The 14,103-nt window shown below is 38.6% G+C and overlaps 2 protein-coding genes across 2 annotated transcripts in view; both read left to right on the top strand.

The window, feature by feature from the left end:
• Nucleotides 1-14,103, top strand: part of LOC131240430 (G-type lectin S-receptor-like serine/threonine-protein kinase At4g27290) — a 96,441-nt gene that overhangs the window by 6,453 nt on the left and 75,885 nt on the right. The window lies entirely within an intron of this gene.
• On the top strand, nt 3,197-5,571 carry LOC131240491 (G-type lectin S-receptor-like serine/threonine-protein kinase SRK). The gene is made up of 4 exons (XM_058238758.1): nt 3,197-3,428; nt 3,595-3,832; nt 4,266-4,410; nt 4,834-5,571. Exons 2-4 carry the CDS (start codon nt 3,744-3,746, stop codon nt 5,137-5,139), a joined length of 540 nt encoding a protein of 179 aa, XP_058094741.1. The 5' UTR covers nt 3,197-3,428; nt 3,595-3,743; the 3' UTR covers nt 5,140-5,571.

Genomic DNA, 14,103 nt, shown 5'->3' on the forward strand with positions numbered 1-14,103 from the left:
TCTGGAACTTAAGTGGACCACACCATATGAAACCAAGGGAAATCATGAAAAAACATTTTAAAGCCCTTGAAGGAACCCCTCTGACTTTTGAAATGGCCTGAAATTTGGTGTGACCCCTCATCCAAGTGGAAGACACACAATGGATGAGCGAGATGTTTGAACCACATCTCAATGGCCCTATATAACAATGACGAAGCTTTCAATGAGTGGGCATCCTCTCTCAAACGTTGTGTGGCCCACCTAAGTCATGAATTAGTTTTATTTTTAGGCCCATTGCCCATCATGAAAGGGTGCATCTATGGTGTGATTGTTCAACACATTGCAGTGGGACCCACAAAGCTCGACCTCATGGGAAGTTCATAGGAGTTTATAGAACCTCTTTCCTGTGTGTGTATTGAACCCCATATAAGAAAATCTATGTTACAAAATAAAAATAGAATTAGTTTGGATTATGGATTGCAGGGGACTCTAAGGAATGGTATACAAATAGCGGTGAAAAGGCTGTCAAGGAATTCAGGGCAAGGAATAGAAGAATTCAAAAATGAGGTGGCACTAATACAACAGCTGCAGCATAGAAATCTACTTAGAATACTTGGTTGTTGCATTCAAGGAGAAGAAAAGATGTTGATCTATGAATACATGCAAAACAAAAGCCTTAACTATTTTATTTTTGGTATGTTTTCTTTTCATACTCATGTTTCATTAATGTTTGCATGCCCGTAAGTATGTACATATTCATATATACATATATTCATATAGGTAAAAGGATACAATAGAAATGATTAGGACCCTTCATACACTAGGAACCTTTACCATATAGTGACTTGTGCACATGGGGCCCACATGAGCATCAACATTTGCCATTACTCTCCTTTTTAGGAGCCTTGATTTTCCGAGAAAGTGATGGCGTGCTGATAATCCTACATCAATTATATACATTCATGCATATGCTATTGATATAATCAGGTAACCAACAAATTGGATGGTTACAGTGAAAATCAGCTATAATTCCTACTCACATCTATGATCACAGATGAAACACATTGTATATGTTTGCATTCATTTTGGTACCTTCATGAGAATGTTAGTAAAGTTTCTAATGCCTTTAAATTTATATGTGGAACAACCAATCATCCATCAGAATTATCTATTAATAAACCATGATATAAAAATTATGCTAATCGAATGTTACTAGCCATCTTTTAAATAGAATGAGAAATGAACAGCTTAAATCAGGCATTAAGAGAAACTGATCCAATCATCGTCTTGAAACATCTAGTCAATAAGCCCAATGATGGATTGCTTTTTATACTTTGGAGGTAGCACTTTAATTAGGTTATGCAATCATCCTATCTATGGCTTGTAAAAACAAAGAGTTATAATAAATGACCAGTATTTAACAAGACAGTTACCATAATACAAGTGACTTGTCAACAATGAAATGGAACAAATAAAAAAGCTTATCATTGATGATTGGCTATTCCACGTGTCAATCCTCGTGTGTGTGTGTGTGTGTGTGTGTGTGTGTGTGTGTGTGTTCATTAGATTATGTGGAGATTTTTCTATGTTTAAGTATACATGTATGGATGTAATTGCTTCATGATAATGTATACATATAGACATTTGGATTGAACATCATGATGAGGTATGGCCAACACTTATCAATTAAAGGCACTTCTCGCACAGTAGACCATTATGTAAGCATGCATAAGAGGAGTGGTGCATATTGAAATTCATGTACATGTGAGATCAACATAATCATCTCCATAACAAATCATATCATATAAGCTTATGTATAGCAGCGTGGATGGATCACTAGTTGATCAAATAGATCCTACATAATGATTGCATAAACAATAAATGTTTGATCATTCATGATGTCTAAATTAAGTCACATATGCTATGAGACTAATTTATCTATGAGCGACAAATTTATTTCAATCCAGTTGTTGTGTCCATATACTTAGTCTAATATATGACTCTTATATCCTTATTGCTCTACGCTATGTGGACGAGGTTACACTATTTTGATGTGCATTCTTAAGGCCATGCACATATATTTGGCTAAGTTAGAAGCATGTTGGGAAAGTAGCTAAATCAAGATCAAATTATGGAGTTAGGATGAAGAAAGATTTTAGCTAATTTCTTGATAATAATGACACGCAAAAGACTTATCTAAAGTGCTAGATCGAATGGACAATAGGATTTTATTATTAATTGTTTATATATATATATATATATATATATATATATATATATATATATATATATATATATATATATATATAGGGAAAAGGTACAATGCGCTCGACCTCACGATTAGCTCCCGTGAGGTCGACTTGTGTGGGCCCCACCGTGATGCGTGTCGACCATCAACACCGTGCATTTGATGGGTACCCTCTAAATTATGGGATATCCTAAAAATCAGCCGTATACGGAACTCAGGTGGGCCATACCATCTAAAATCATGTGAAACACCGTTAAAACATATAAAAACACTTGGTGGGGCCCACCTGAGTTTTGAATGCTGCTGAAACTTGGTTTGAACCCTCATGCAAGTGGGACACACATAATGGATGGGTTGGATTTGCAAACCACATCTCAGTGGGCCCAAAAAACTGATTATGAATGTTTTAATGGTGCACGGCCCCTCCCCACTTCTGTATGTGGTGTGGCCCACACAAGTCACAGATTGACTTGATTTTTGAGACCTAGGCCCATGATGGAATGGTGCATCTGACTGATGGGTTAGATGTTCGAAACGCATCACAGTGGGGCCCACACAGCTCGACCTCATGGGACGGACTCGTGAGGTCGAGCGCATAGTACCTTTTCCCATATATATATATATATATATATATATATATTGATATTTTCAACCTCATATATACTAGATCTACGTAATTGAAGGGTATATATTGAGTTTCTAATTAGAAATAAGCATGGTAATTTGGTCCACCCCATTACTATTATAACATAGATAAATTGGAGTCAATATCTAATTGGGATTTCTCTAGGATAGAGATTTATAAATGTAGGTATAGCATTTTGGTTTGAGACACCTCTCTATCTCTCTCTCAAAGATATAGATTGAGTTTTCTAATTAGAATGATATTAATTTGATCGACCCCATTACCACCATAATATAGAGATACTGAAGTTAATATCTAATCGAAATTTCTTTATGATAGAGGTCTATAAATATTAGTGTAATGTTTTGGTTTGAAACACTTACCTCCTTTTCAACTTTAGACTTAGAAAATTTTATGCTCTTCTAAAAACTCCATTCCACTAAATCTAGAGATCTCATAATGTCTAATAATATTCTCTTTCCTTATAGTTAAGAATTAATATCTATGGTGGACTTTCCTTTGTCTCCATGTGTATTTTCGTACAGTGAAGAAGAGAATCATAATTGATCATTCAAGGTAATTCCAATATTGGAAATTTTATAATTAGTGCTTTTGCTTACAATTTACATCCCCATGAAAGTGGGTACATGATCATTTTCTATGTGTGTATGTGTGCATGCGCATGTATGTAAATTTTATAAATATATAGAAAAAATCTAATGTGGGGACATTCACATGACAGATCAAGGAAAAGGGGTGCTGTTAGATTGGAGGAAGCGGTTCGATATTATTGTTGGAATTGCTCGAGGAGTTCTTTATCTTCATCACGATTCTAGATTGAGAATTATTCACAGAGATTTGAAAGCTAGCAACATTCTTCTAGATGACGAAATGAACCCTAAAATTTCAGATTTTGGCATGGCCAGAATTTTCAAAGGAAATCAGACCCAAGGCAACACAAATAGAGTGGTTGGCACATAGTAAGTACCACAAACACATGCATTCACAAGACATTGCAAGATTGTATCCATGGGAAGAAAGAATAATTCGAAGATACCAAATTGAAGTGTTTGACATCCAAGCCATGTAGCGCATTGTGACCATGCCACAGCCCAAAGGCCAGCCTGGTACACTCATCAGGTGTACCAAAACATGTATGCAGATGGGCTTGGGCCAAATAGTTTAAAATCTGGACTGAAACCAATCCAGGCTCGGCCCATTCGCAGCCATAGTTCTTGGACAGCCCCATTGATGATTGGCTTGGATCTCTCACATGTGTGCCATGCTGGCATATCTGCCACCATTCACCTCTTCAATCTTCTCTTGCCTGAATGGCCATAAAATGAAGACTTATCGTCGTCGGAAAATCCCATCCGTTGAATTGAATTCTCACATTTGACAATTGTAATGCAGTGGTTACATGTCACCGGAGTACGCCATCAATGGGCTTTTCTCAGTGAAATCAGATGTGTTTAGCTTTGGGGTCTTATTATTAGAGATCATTAGTGGAAAACGAAACAACGGTTATCATAATCCCGACTCTAATTTAATGGGCCATGTAAGTATGATTTTTCTACTATCTTCTTCTTTTTTTAATTTCTATCCAACCAAAGACTGGGCGGGAATCCCAACATTTTTTTTTTCAAATTGAAATTGCATTATGGATCCCCATCAGCCCTCTTCAGACCATGGAAGATAGGTGTATGTGCACCTGTTCCAGTGCCCCACATGCTCTGGAGTTGGGCCCAACATCTCTCCTGACTCCCGCCCATTGATCTTCCTAACTCCCTGAAAAGTGGGCCCAGCCCAAGCTGACTTGATTTGCATTGATGGGGTAGCTGGGGCCCAGCTCCCTTTTCATAAGCTGGGCCAGGACTTGGGTCGTTGACAAGTGGGCTGGACTTGGGCACATATCTTCCACTGGCCATTTTCGACCGTTAGATTTCATAAATTTAAGATGACATTTACTATACTATTTCAGGCATGGCATCTATGGAACGAAGGTAGGAGTTTGGATCTGGTGGATTCCTCAATCGCCGATTCGTGTCCCACCAATGAAGTCCTTAGATGCATCCACGTAGGCCTCTTGTGTGTGCAAGAGAATGTGACAAGCAGGCCCACCATGTTATCAGTTGTATCCATGTTATGCAACGAAATGGCCATTCCTCCACCCAAGAAACCAGCCTATTGTAACAAGAAGAATTTCATGGATGCGGATTCATCCACAAGTGGGGCCGGATCTTATTCCATCAATGAGATGACAACTACTGAAGTGCAAGCTCGTTAGGGATTATATAGATTTTTCTGTTGAGGTTCCTCAAAATCTCTGCATTTTCATGTTGTGCATCCGTGTGATCTGTGTCGTTCATTAGGTGGGACCCACAGACAGCGATGCAGGCCACACCCAGGCCAGATACGTAGGCCACCAGCCATCCGTTTTTCCTTTGTACACGTATATAGTTCCGTCGGAGATGGGTCTGGTCTACTTTTCTGGATGGGCACATTCATGGTTTGGCCTACCTGATGAACGGTGCTGATCTCATACATGCTGCCGTTTTAGCACGTGTGGTCATTCACGTATAGCCTTTAGGGCTATTTGTGTTTCTGGATTCCAGATAGTGCCACGTAAGTAGGATTGTTATTTCCTGTGTTTATTTGAACCCGCATTTCGGCACATAAATTGAGAGAAGTGATTATAGTTTTACATTTTACAATGGTGGACCCCACAATTTCACAAATTTTCCTGGCTAAAACAAACAAAGAAAATTCATCAATGTGGCCAAATGTTGCTGACGTAATTATAATTATTATCCATTTATTTAAATTTACTGAGATAATTGGAAAAACAGAAGATCACTGACCAATTGAGCTATGCCGAAATTTTAATTTTGCAAGAATGTAATATTTATTTAATACAAAAAAATTTAAAAAAGATTATCTCGAAGATTGTCCTTTTGTCTGTTAATTTTCATGTCCAAATCTCAAGTGCTAAAAAGTCAGGTGGGTCATTTGCGGATACAACCCAGGGAGTGAATTGAGGCCATGGCCTCATCCAAAACAGTGCGGCCATGACCATAGGGCCCACTTTAATGTATAATTTGTATATCCATGCCGTCCATCTATTTTTACAGCTTATTTTAAGGCATTAGCCCAAAAATGAAGCAGATCTAAATCTCAGGTGGACCACACCATAGGAAATAGTAGTGATTGAACATCCACCAATAAAAACTTCCTAAGGCCCACTGTAATGTTTATTTGGCAGCTTGACCCAAAACCTTTTTTATAAGCCATGGGAAGTTTTTAATGGTCAATCATCATTGTTTCATACAGTGTGTTCCACATGATATTTGGATTTAGTTTATTTTGGGCTCTGTGAATACCGCCTGCAAGATCTGATTCCTGACTCCTGTCTCAACAGTCCATCACGAGGAGAAAGGGAAGAAACTCCCGCACCTTCCACCTTTTGACATGATGTGAAGTGTTTCTGGTTGGATTAGCGTTACTTCGTTTCCTTTGTTATGCAATTCGTCTCAAAGATAGCTGAAAAAAGATATGTTTGAATATTTGGAGTCGCCACTAATTGATCATACTTAATTTGTAAGGGTAACGGTCTTGATTACAGAAGATAAATGGGTTGTTCTCTCTTCTACCGGCACACCATGCAGTCTCTATTCTATAGGATAGATGACCTTTAACGGAATTCGAATATGTCGTAGCATTATATGTCTAGCTATGCTTCACATAAATCCTACGAGATTACTAGATAGGTGAAAGAAGAATAGGTCCTGCCTTGGCTACGCGGAATCAAGCGATGCCCTGACAGGTGAATCAGATAAATAAAAAGAAATGCGCAGAAACAGAATGAATAAAAAAATAGTGATTATGATAGTAGTATGCTAGAATATATACAATGGATTACCATTTAAGCTTGATTTACATGTGAGCTAGAAAGAGAAAAATCAGATACTCTTTTTTTATCTAAAAGGGATGGTCAGATGACCCTGATTCTAATCCTACTCCTAAACTAGTTAGCTTTCTTTAATAAATTGACCTTCTGAGGCAGACTTAACTCAGTTGAGCAAGATACATGCATTACTGTGGTAGTTTTTGGATATAGTAGATGGTAGAGGCCCCTTTGCTTGACTTGTTTTTTACCTAACCTTAGTCTGCTTGGGCCTTCAACCTGTTGTTGAGTCAAGAGTTGGGGTCAAATTTATAGAATGAAACCGTTAGCTTGTGTCAGGTTGACTATGGACACTGTCAATTTTTTGCCAAGCAAGATTTGTAAGAAGAGATCCCTATCTGTGGTAGGTGGAAAAAGTGTCAGGTAACCGTCGGCTCGTGACAGGCAGACAATATTCTAATATCGTGTTTTCGATTTAGTGACGTTGCCACCTTTCCCTTCATTTTTTCTGTGCTAATTTCAAGATACATGGCCGTGGTTTGAGTGATCTAAACTGTTTACTATCTTTGAAAAGGGGTCTATGCCTAGTGTTTCCTTTCTGGTTGGCTTTCAAAGTTCCTTTTGATGGATAAATGCACAATTTTATTGGAATATAGATAGGGTTGTGAATTTTCGTGAGTGTTGATCAATGGTTCTAATTGAAGGGCCGGGAGTTAGGAATCCCTTGATTCAGGACGAGTTTGAGGTTCCATCTCTAAATTTGGTATGGCATCCAATGATAATTGAGGGTTATAGATGTAATTTTACCAGGGTATAGTCAATCGGTTCAAGGGTGGTATTTAGTGATTTAGAGGGGTGTCTACAGCCTCACGATTGAAAATGAGCAATAACAATGGATGTGCCGAGCGGAAGCGGATTGGCGGGTGTACCACACCATCAATCTGACCGGTGTGCTGGCATCACCAAGTTATGTGAGTCCCATAGATGTATGTGTTATATCACAACCATCCTTCCATTTGGCGAGCTCATAGTTAGAGCAGGGCAGGGGACTACTCACCTCACATAACTCGACTCCTCCAACTCATTCAAACCCGACTCGACCCGAACCGAATGGGTGATTCAGTCCAAACCGAGTAGGTTTCTCCCAATCCGAAAATCATAAATACTTTCTTAATCCATTTTCTCTAAGTCAGAGTCTAAAATCAGATTTTCCGAACAATCCTAACTTCTAATTGGTATATATATATATATATATATATATATATACATATATATGTATATATATACATATATATATATATATATAATAAAATATCCCGACCCGATCCCAAACTCTCTCTTCGTCAATCATCCTCCTTCTCTTCCTATCCCGGTAACCACCCTCCTCTCTCTCTCTCTCTCCCTCTCTCTCTCTCTCTCTCTCTCTCTCTCTCTCTCTCTCCTCCTTTCCTATTTCCTCCATTGATTGCTCCTCAAATCCACTTCTTTTGGATCCTAATCGGTGCCAACTCGAACCGACTCGATACTTTTTACCGGGTCGGATTCGGTCCGGATTAGTTAGGCCATATCCGGATTCAGATCGGTTTAGGCATGCTAGAATAGGTACTGAGCTGAGTTGAGTTCAGTTCAAGCCTATTTCAAAATCGGATTGAGTCAGGTCAGCCCTAACTTAGTCCGACTTGACTTGATGCCCAACTCTTCTCACAGTAAGGCTTGACCCAAAAAAAAAAAAAAATGAGACAGATCCAAAGATCAAGTAGATTACACTGCAAAAATTAGAGGATTAAACATCTACCATTGAAACTCTTTCGAGGTCACATAAGTTTTGGATCAATATGATATTTGTTTTTCCTCTTCATTGTGTGTGACCTTATGAACAAATTAGATGGAAAACAAAACATTATGGTCAGCCCTATGAATGTTTTAACGGTGAGAATCATTATCCCTACTCCTATTTATAGTGTAGTTCACTTAAGCTTTGGATATGAATCATTTTTGGGTTAATGCTTTAAAATGATCTCGAACAATGGATGGACGGTGTGGATATAACAAATATATTTTGGAGCCATGTAACTTTGATCTCCTTTGAAACCGCTCATCTCTTCGCACGACATCGTACCCACACCACCCAGATTGGTAGTGTGTGGTACACCAGCCAATCGGCTCTCGCACCAAGCCATCTATTAATTTTTATTTTTAAAAAAGGGGTTCGCTCATGGATATGGACTATCCATATCCTATGCCCCCCTTGTAGTTCCCCCTTCCTTTTCAGAGTCACTCCAATATGATGTTCCTAACTATCTGATCAGTGGCCAATGAAATGAACGGTCAAGATCATTTAAAGAAATACAGCCTGTTCATGGATCTAACCTTCAATCTTGTGGGGCTCACCTATGTTTCTCAAGAATCGTTTTAATCTCATGATCCTGGCCATATGATCAGTAGCCTAGAAAATGGTCTTAGACCATTTATGAACAATTTCGTGAACATGGATTTGGACCATTCATCACGTGGGCCCACTAGCGATATCCTTGTTACTCTCAATAACGAATCCAGTCATTCATCCAATGAAAAAGTGGACAATTTCCATCATTAATGACAAAAGCATCTTATCATGGATCTTGACCATATTTTGATCTAATGAACCCATCTCTCAAACCGTATTCCTTTCAAGAATTACTTTGCCATGCCGATATTTAGCCATTTAATTGCTAAATAATAATAATATTATTATTAATAATAAACAAATAAATAGACGGCTGATGGTGAAAGACCATCCAATTCATGAACATAGACATCCATCTGGTGGGCCCCACTTATGCTTCACAAGAATCATCTTAATCTCATGATCCTAGCCATGTAATCAACAACTTATAAAATAAATGGTCTTAAAGTATTTATGAACAATTCCTTGAAATTTGGACCATTCTTGTGGGGCCCACTAGTAATATCATAATTGGAAGTGGATTGCATATTTAGAAAAGTTTGTGAGGTCTACCATGGATGTATGTTCCTTATCCACACCATCTATGTGTTTTTGCATATCATTTTAGGACATGAGCTCAAAATCGAAGTGCAGCAGAAGATCAAGTATACCACGCCATAAGAAATAGTAAGGATAATGTTGTTCACCGTTGAAACCTTTCTAAGGTCATAGTGATATTTATTTGACATGGAAGAAGGGAAAATACAAATATCAGCTTGAGCCAGAACTTCCATGGCCCCTAAGAAATTTTCAACTATAGGTATTCAAAACATATTGATTCAGTGGTGTGATCCATTTGTGCTTTGGATATGATTTAATTTTGGTCTAATGCCTTAATATGAGCTGATGAAAGGGGTGAATGGTTTGGATAAGATACGTATCTCATGGTGGGTCCCACATAGTTTAACCATTACACAATATGCTTCCATCCTCCAAAAGGAAGCGGATTGCGTCATATGCCACACACGCCATCAACATTCTATATCCACACCGTACATTTATTTTATGATATTATTTTAGTACATGACTCAAAAATAAAACAAATCCAAAGTTCAAAGTGCATCTCACCACAAAAAGCAGTGGGGATAGTGGGGATTGGACGTCCACCGTTGAAAGCTTATTAAAGGCCACAGAAGTTTTAAATCAAGCTGATATTATGTTTCCCTTCCTCCAAGTAGCCCTAATAAGGCTTCAACGGGATATCGTCGTCAAAACTGCCTTCTTAGTCACCGGTAAATGTCGGTGTTGTGAAAAACGGGCCAAGAAAAGCAGCCTTTCCTGACCAAGGAAAAGAAAGAGAATCTTGTGGAAGAAAACACGAAGTTAGATGTCCTAAGTCCAAATTAATTTGTCCAAGTTATAGGACTGGTGGATATTTATTCGGCTGTTAATATCAGAATATCACTGGTGTCCACAAAGCAGAGGTTAGGATTGTTCGAGGAATGTGATTTTAGGGATGTGGAGTAACTTCCACAATTTTGTCTGGTTGATTAAAGTTTAAGTATGGGACAATGACTGACTTTCACAATTTAGTTGGGTTGATGACAGTTTAGGCCTTATTGACTGACTGCTATGTGTACAACTTTGAGTGACTTACAATTTTAATTGTTTTCTATGGTGGGGTCCATTTGAGCTTTGAATATGCCTCATTCTTTGGCTCATGCTCTAAAACGATCTCTCCAAATGGACGGGTGGTGTGGATACAACACACATATCATGGTGGGACCCTTGGAACTTGGTGATATCACTTCAATAGTGAGATAACTATGAAGCCATCAATGGGAACACAGAGTGGTTACTGACTACTGATGTCACTGATTGTTAGTGCTTTGGTTTTTGTTAATGATGTAAGTTATGGTATTTTGAGTTAGTTAAGCATTTATGGAAAGACTTTGAAGATAGAAGACTTGTAAACTTGATATATTATGACCGGAAATAATATATAAAGCATTATGTGCCTTGGTAAACTCATACCTAACCACATTTTGTACCAAAACAACTCACATCTATATGATTCATCTCATAAGTAGACATTTGACTCATCTAAACCAAACTTTAAACCATTAATAAACATGTTAAGTCTTGGAGATGTGCTAAGCTGATATAAAACATATAAACTTAACAACATTCTTCTAGTGGAACTCAAACAGAACCACAGTCCGTCGATGGGACTCAATTCAATTGAAGGTTCTTATCAATTCGATTGAAGAAGTAGCTTAAAATAGTCTGGTAACCAAACTGTATATTTCTATATTTTCTCGATTGAATCAAAGGCCAATTCGATCTTATCGATTGCCATTGATCGAATCGAATGCTTGATCACTCAAATTGATGGTGTCGTTTTCTGCTCTTTTTACTGTTGGAATTCAATTTATTTATATATAACATTTGATATTTGAGCATTTAAATGATTTTTTTTATTTTTTATTTCCATGCAAGTAGAGCATATATGATTCCCCAATCATATCCCTCATCTCACACTCCAAACCAAAGACATTCACGACATCTTTCTTGTGATTAACCGCTCTAATGAACTTTCCAAATTCTCTATATCCCACCATAATGTATGTATTGTATCCACATCGTCCACCCATTTGGAAAGATCATTTTAGAATATGAGCCCAAAAATGATGCATATCCAAAGCTCAAGAGGAACCCATCACATAATGCGGATTGAATGCCTACCATTAAGAACTTCTTAAGAGCCATATAAACTTTCTATCAAGCTAATATTTATGTTTTCCCTTATTCCATATTTTGTGAACCTAAAACTTACAAAGACGTTGGATATCAAATAAACATAACAGGTCTAAGGACTCTGGGCGTCACTCCATCTCCTTTGTTTTCTGGGATGATGGAGTCCACTTGAGCTTTGGACCTGTATAATTTTTAGGCTCATGCCCTAAAATGATCTCACTAAATGGATGGACAGTACGGATATAACACATACATCATGGTTGGGCTCACTGATAATGTCACTTCAGTGGTGAAATAGCTACTGAAGTAGTCGGTGGCTAATCCCCATCGTCCACTGTGTAGCAAGGAAGCAGATTGCATCCGGACCTTGCCAGGACCATAATCTGTCTAGCCATGACTCTGTGGGGCCCACCATGATGTATGGGTTTTATCTATACCGTTCATCAATTTTTCTAAATCATCTTGGCATATGAACCCAGAAATGATGCAAATCCAAATCTCAAATGGACCATACGGTGGGGATTGAACTCCCACTATTAAAAACTTTTTGTGAGCAGTATAAGTTTTGGATCAATCTGATATTTGGGTTTTCCCTTAGGTTTATATGAACTTATGAACAGGTTGGATGGCAAATAAACCTCTTGGTGGCCCCTGGGAAGGTTTCAACGGTGAGTTTCATTATCGCCTTTGCTTCATGTGGTGCGGTCCACTTGGCATTAGACGTGCCTAATTTTTAGGCTCATACTTAGAATGATTTGAAAAAAATGAATGAAAGGTGAGGATAAAATCCATACATCACGGTGGGCCCCACAAAGCCCCTGCTGGACGCATTAAGCATTTAATGCTTCCAGTCGGAGGCAGAGGCATTCAACCTGGATTAGATGCTGACTAGCTACCGACGGCCTCAGTAGCCTATCTGGCTGCTGAGAAGTGAGGTCAGTAAGTTCGGTGGACGCCACTATGATGTATGTGTTGTATCTATACCCTTCATCCATTTAGAGAGATTATTTTAAAGCATTAGCCAAAGAATGAGTCATATCCAAAGATCAAGTGAATCTCACCGTAGAAAATAGTGGGACAATGACCCCACCGTTGAAACCTTCCTAGGCCCCACCATGATGTTTATTTGAGATCCAATCTGTTAATAAGCTCACATAGACATATAAGAAGGGAAACACAAATATCAGCTTGATCGAAGACTTCTGTGGCCCTCAAAATATTTTTAATGATAGGCATTCAATCCCAACTGTTTTCTGTGGTAGGGTCCACTTGAGCTTTGAATCCGTCTAACTCTTATCGCTCATGCCTCAAAATGATCTTTCCAACGGTGTGGATACAACACATACATCATGGTGGGCTTACGGATCTTGGTGACATCACTTCAGTGGCAAGAAACGCTACTGAACCCATCAGTAGCTAATCCGCATCCAGAGGCAATCTGCTTCCGTGTTGCAACCGTCGTGGGCAGATATCTACGTCATGACATAAGCAGCTTATCAAGGATCTCGACTATTGACTTCATGAGCTAATCTCTAATTCCATATTCCACGCAAGAATTACTTTGACGCGCGATATTAGCCATTAAAAAACAACCCTGTGATAAATGAACGGTCATGTATCATTTATGAACAATTCCTAAACATGGATTAGGACCATTCAACTTGTGGGCCCCACTAGTTATATCACTGTTAGGGAAGCGGATTGGCTGGTGTACCACACACCAGCTATATATAGGACTGTACATCGAGAGTCGAACGAAGTTGAGTTCGCCTCAGCTCGACTTGGCTCGGCCACTGGCTGACCTCAGCTCGGCTCAATCCTTGAGCCTGACAGGCCAACTTGGCTCGGTTCAATCAGCTCGTCAGGCCAAGTTCGAGCCAAGATTGGGCTGAGTTCGCCATCGAGGCATTTCCACAAACACCTAAACTGCAACTTCAAAATCTCACTATTTTACAAAAAGATGCAATGGTTTTACAAGTATTTTATCAAACACCTTCTAAGCAACATAAAAACCAAGAAAAACAAAAAGAAAAAGAATATTTGTTTTATATACATACCTTCCTTGCCACCACCCACATTTTCATGAGTCATTTTATCAAACAGTTTTTTGAGCAACATCAATGGCAAAGTAACCGACTCACCGAACTGGTTTGATCCAAGTTCGA

The sequence above is a fragment of the Magnolia sinica genome, chromosome 1, assembly GCF_029962835.1.
Source record: "Magnolia sinica isolate HGM2019 chromosome 1, MsV1, whole genome shotgun sequence".
Taxonomy (NCBI): domain Eukaryota; kingdom Viridiplantae; phylum Streptophyta; class Magnoliopsida; order Magnoliales; family Magnoliaceae; genus Magnolia; species Magnolia sinica.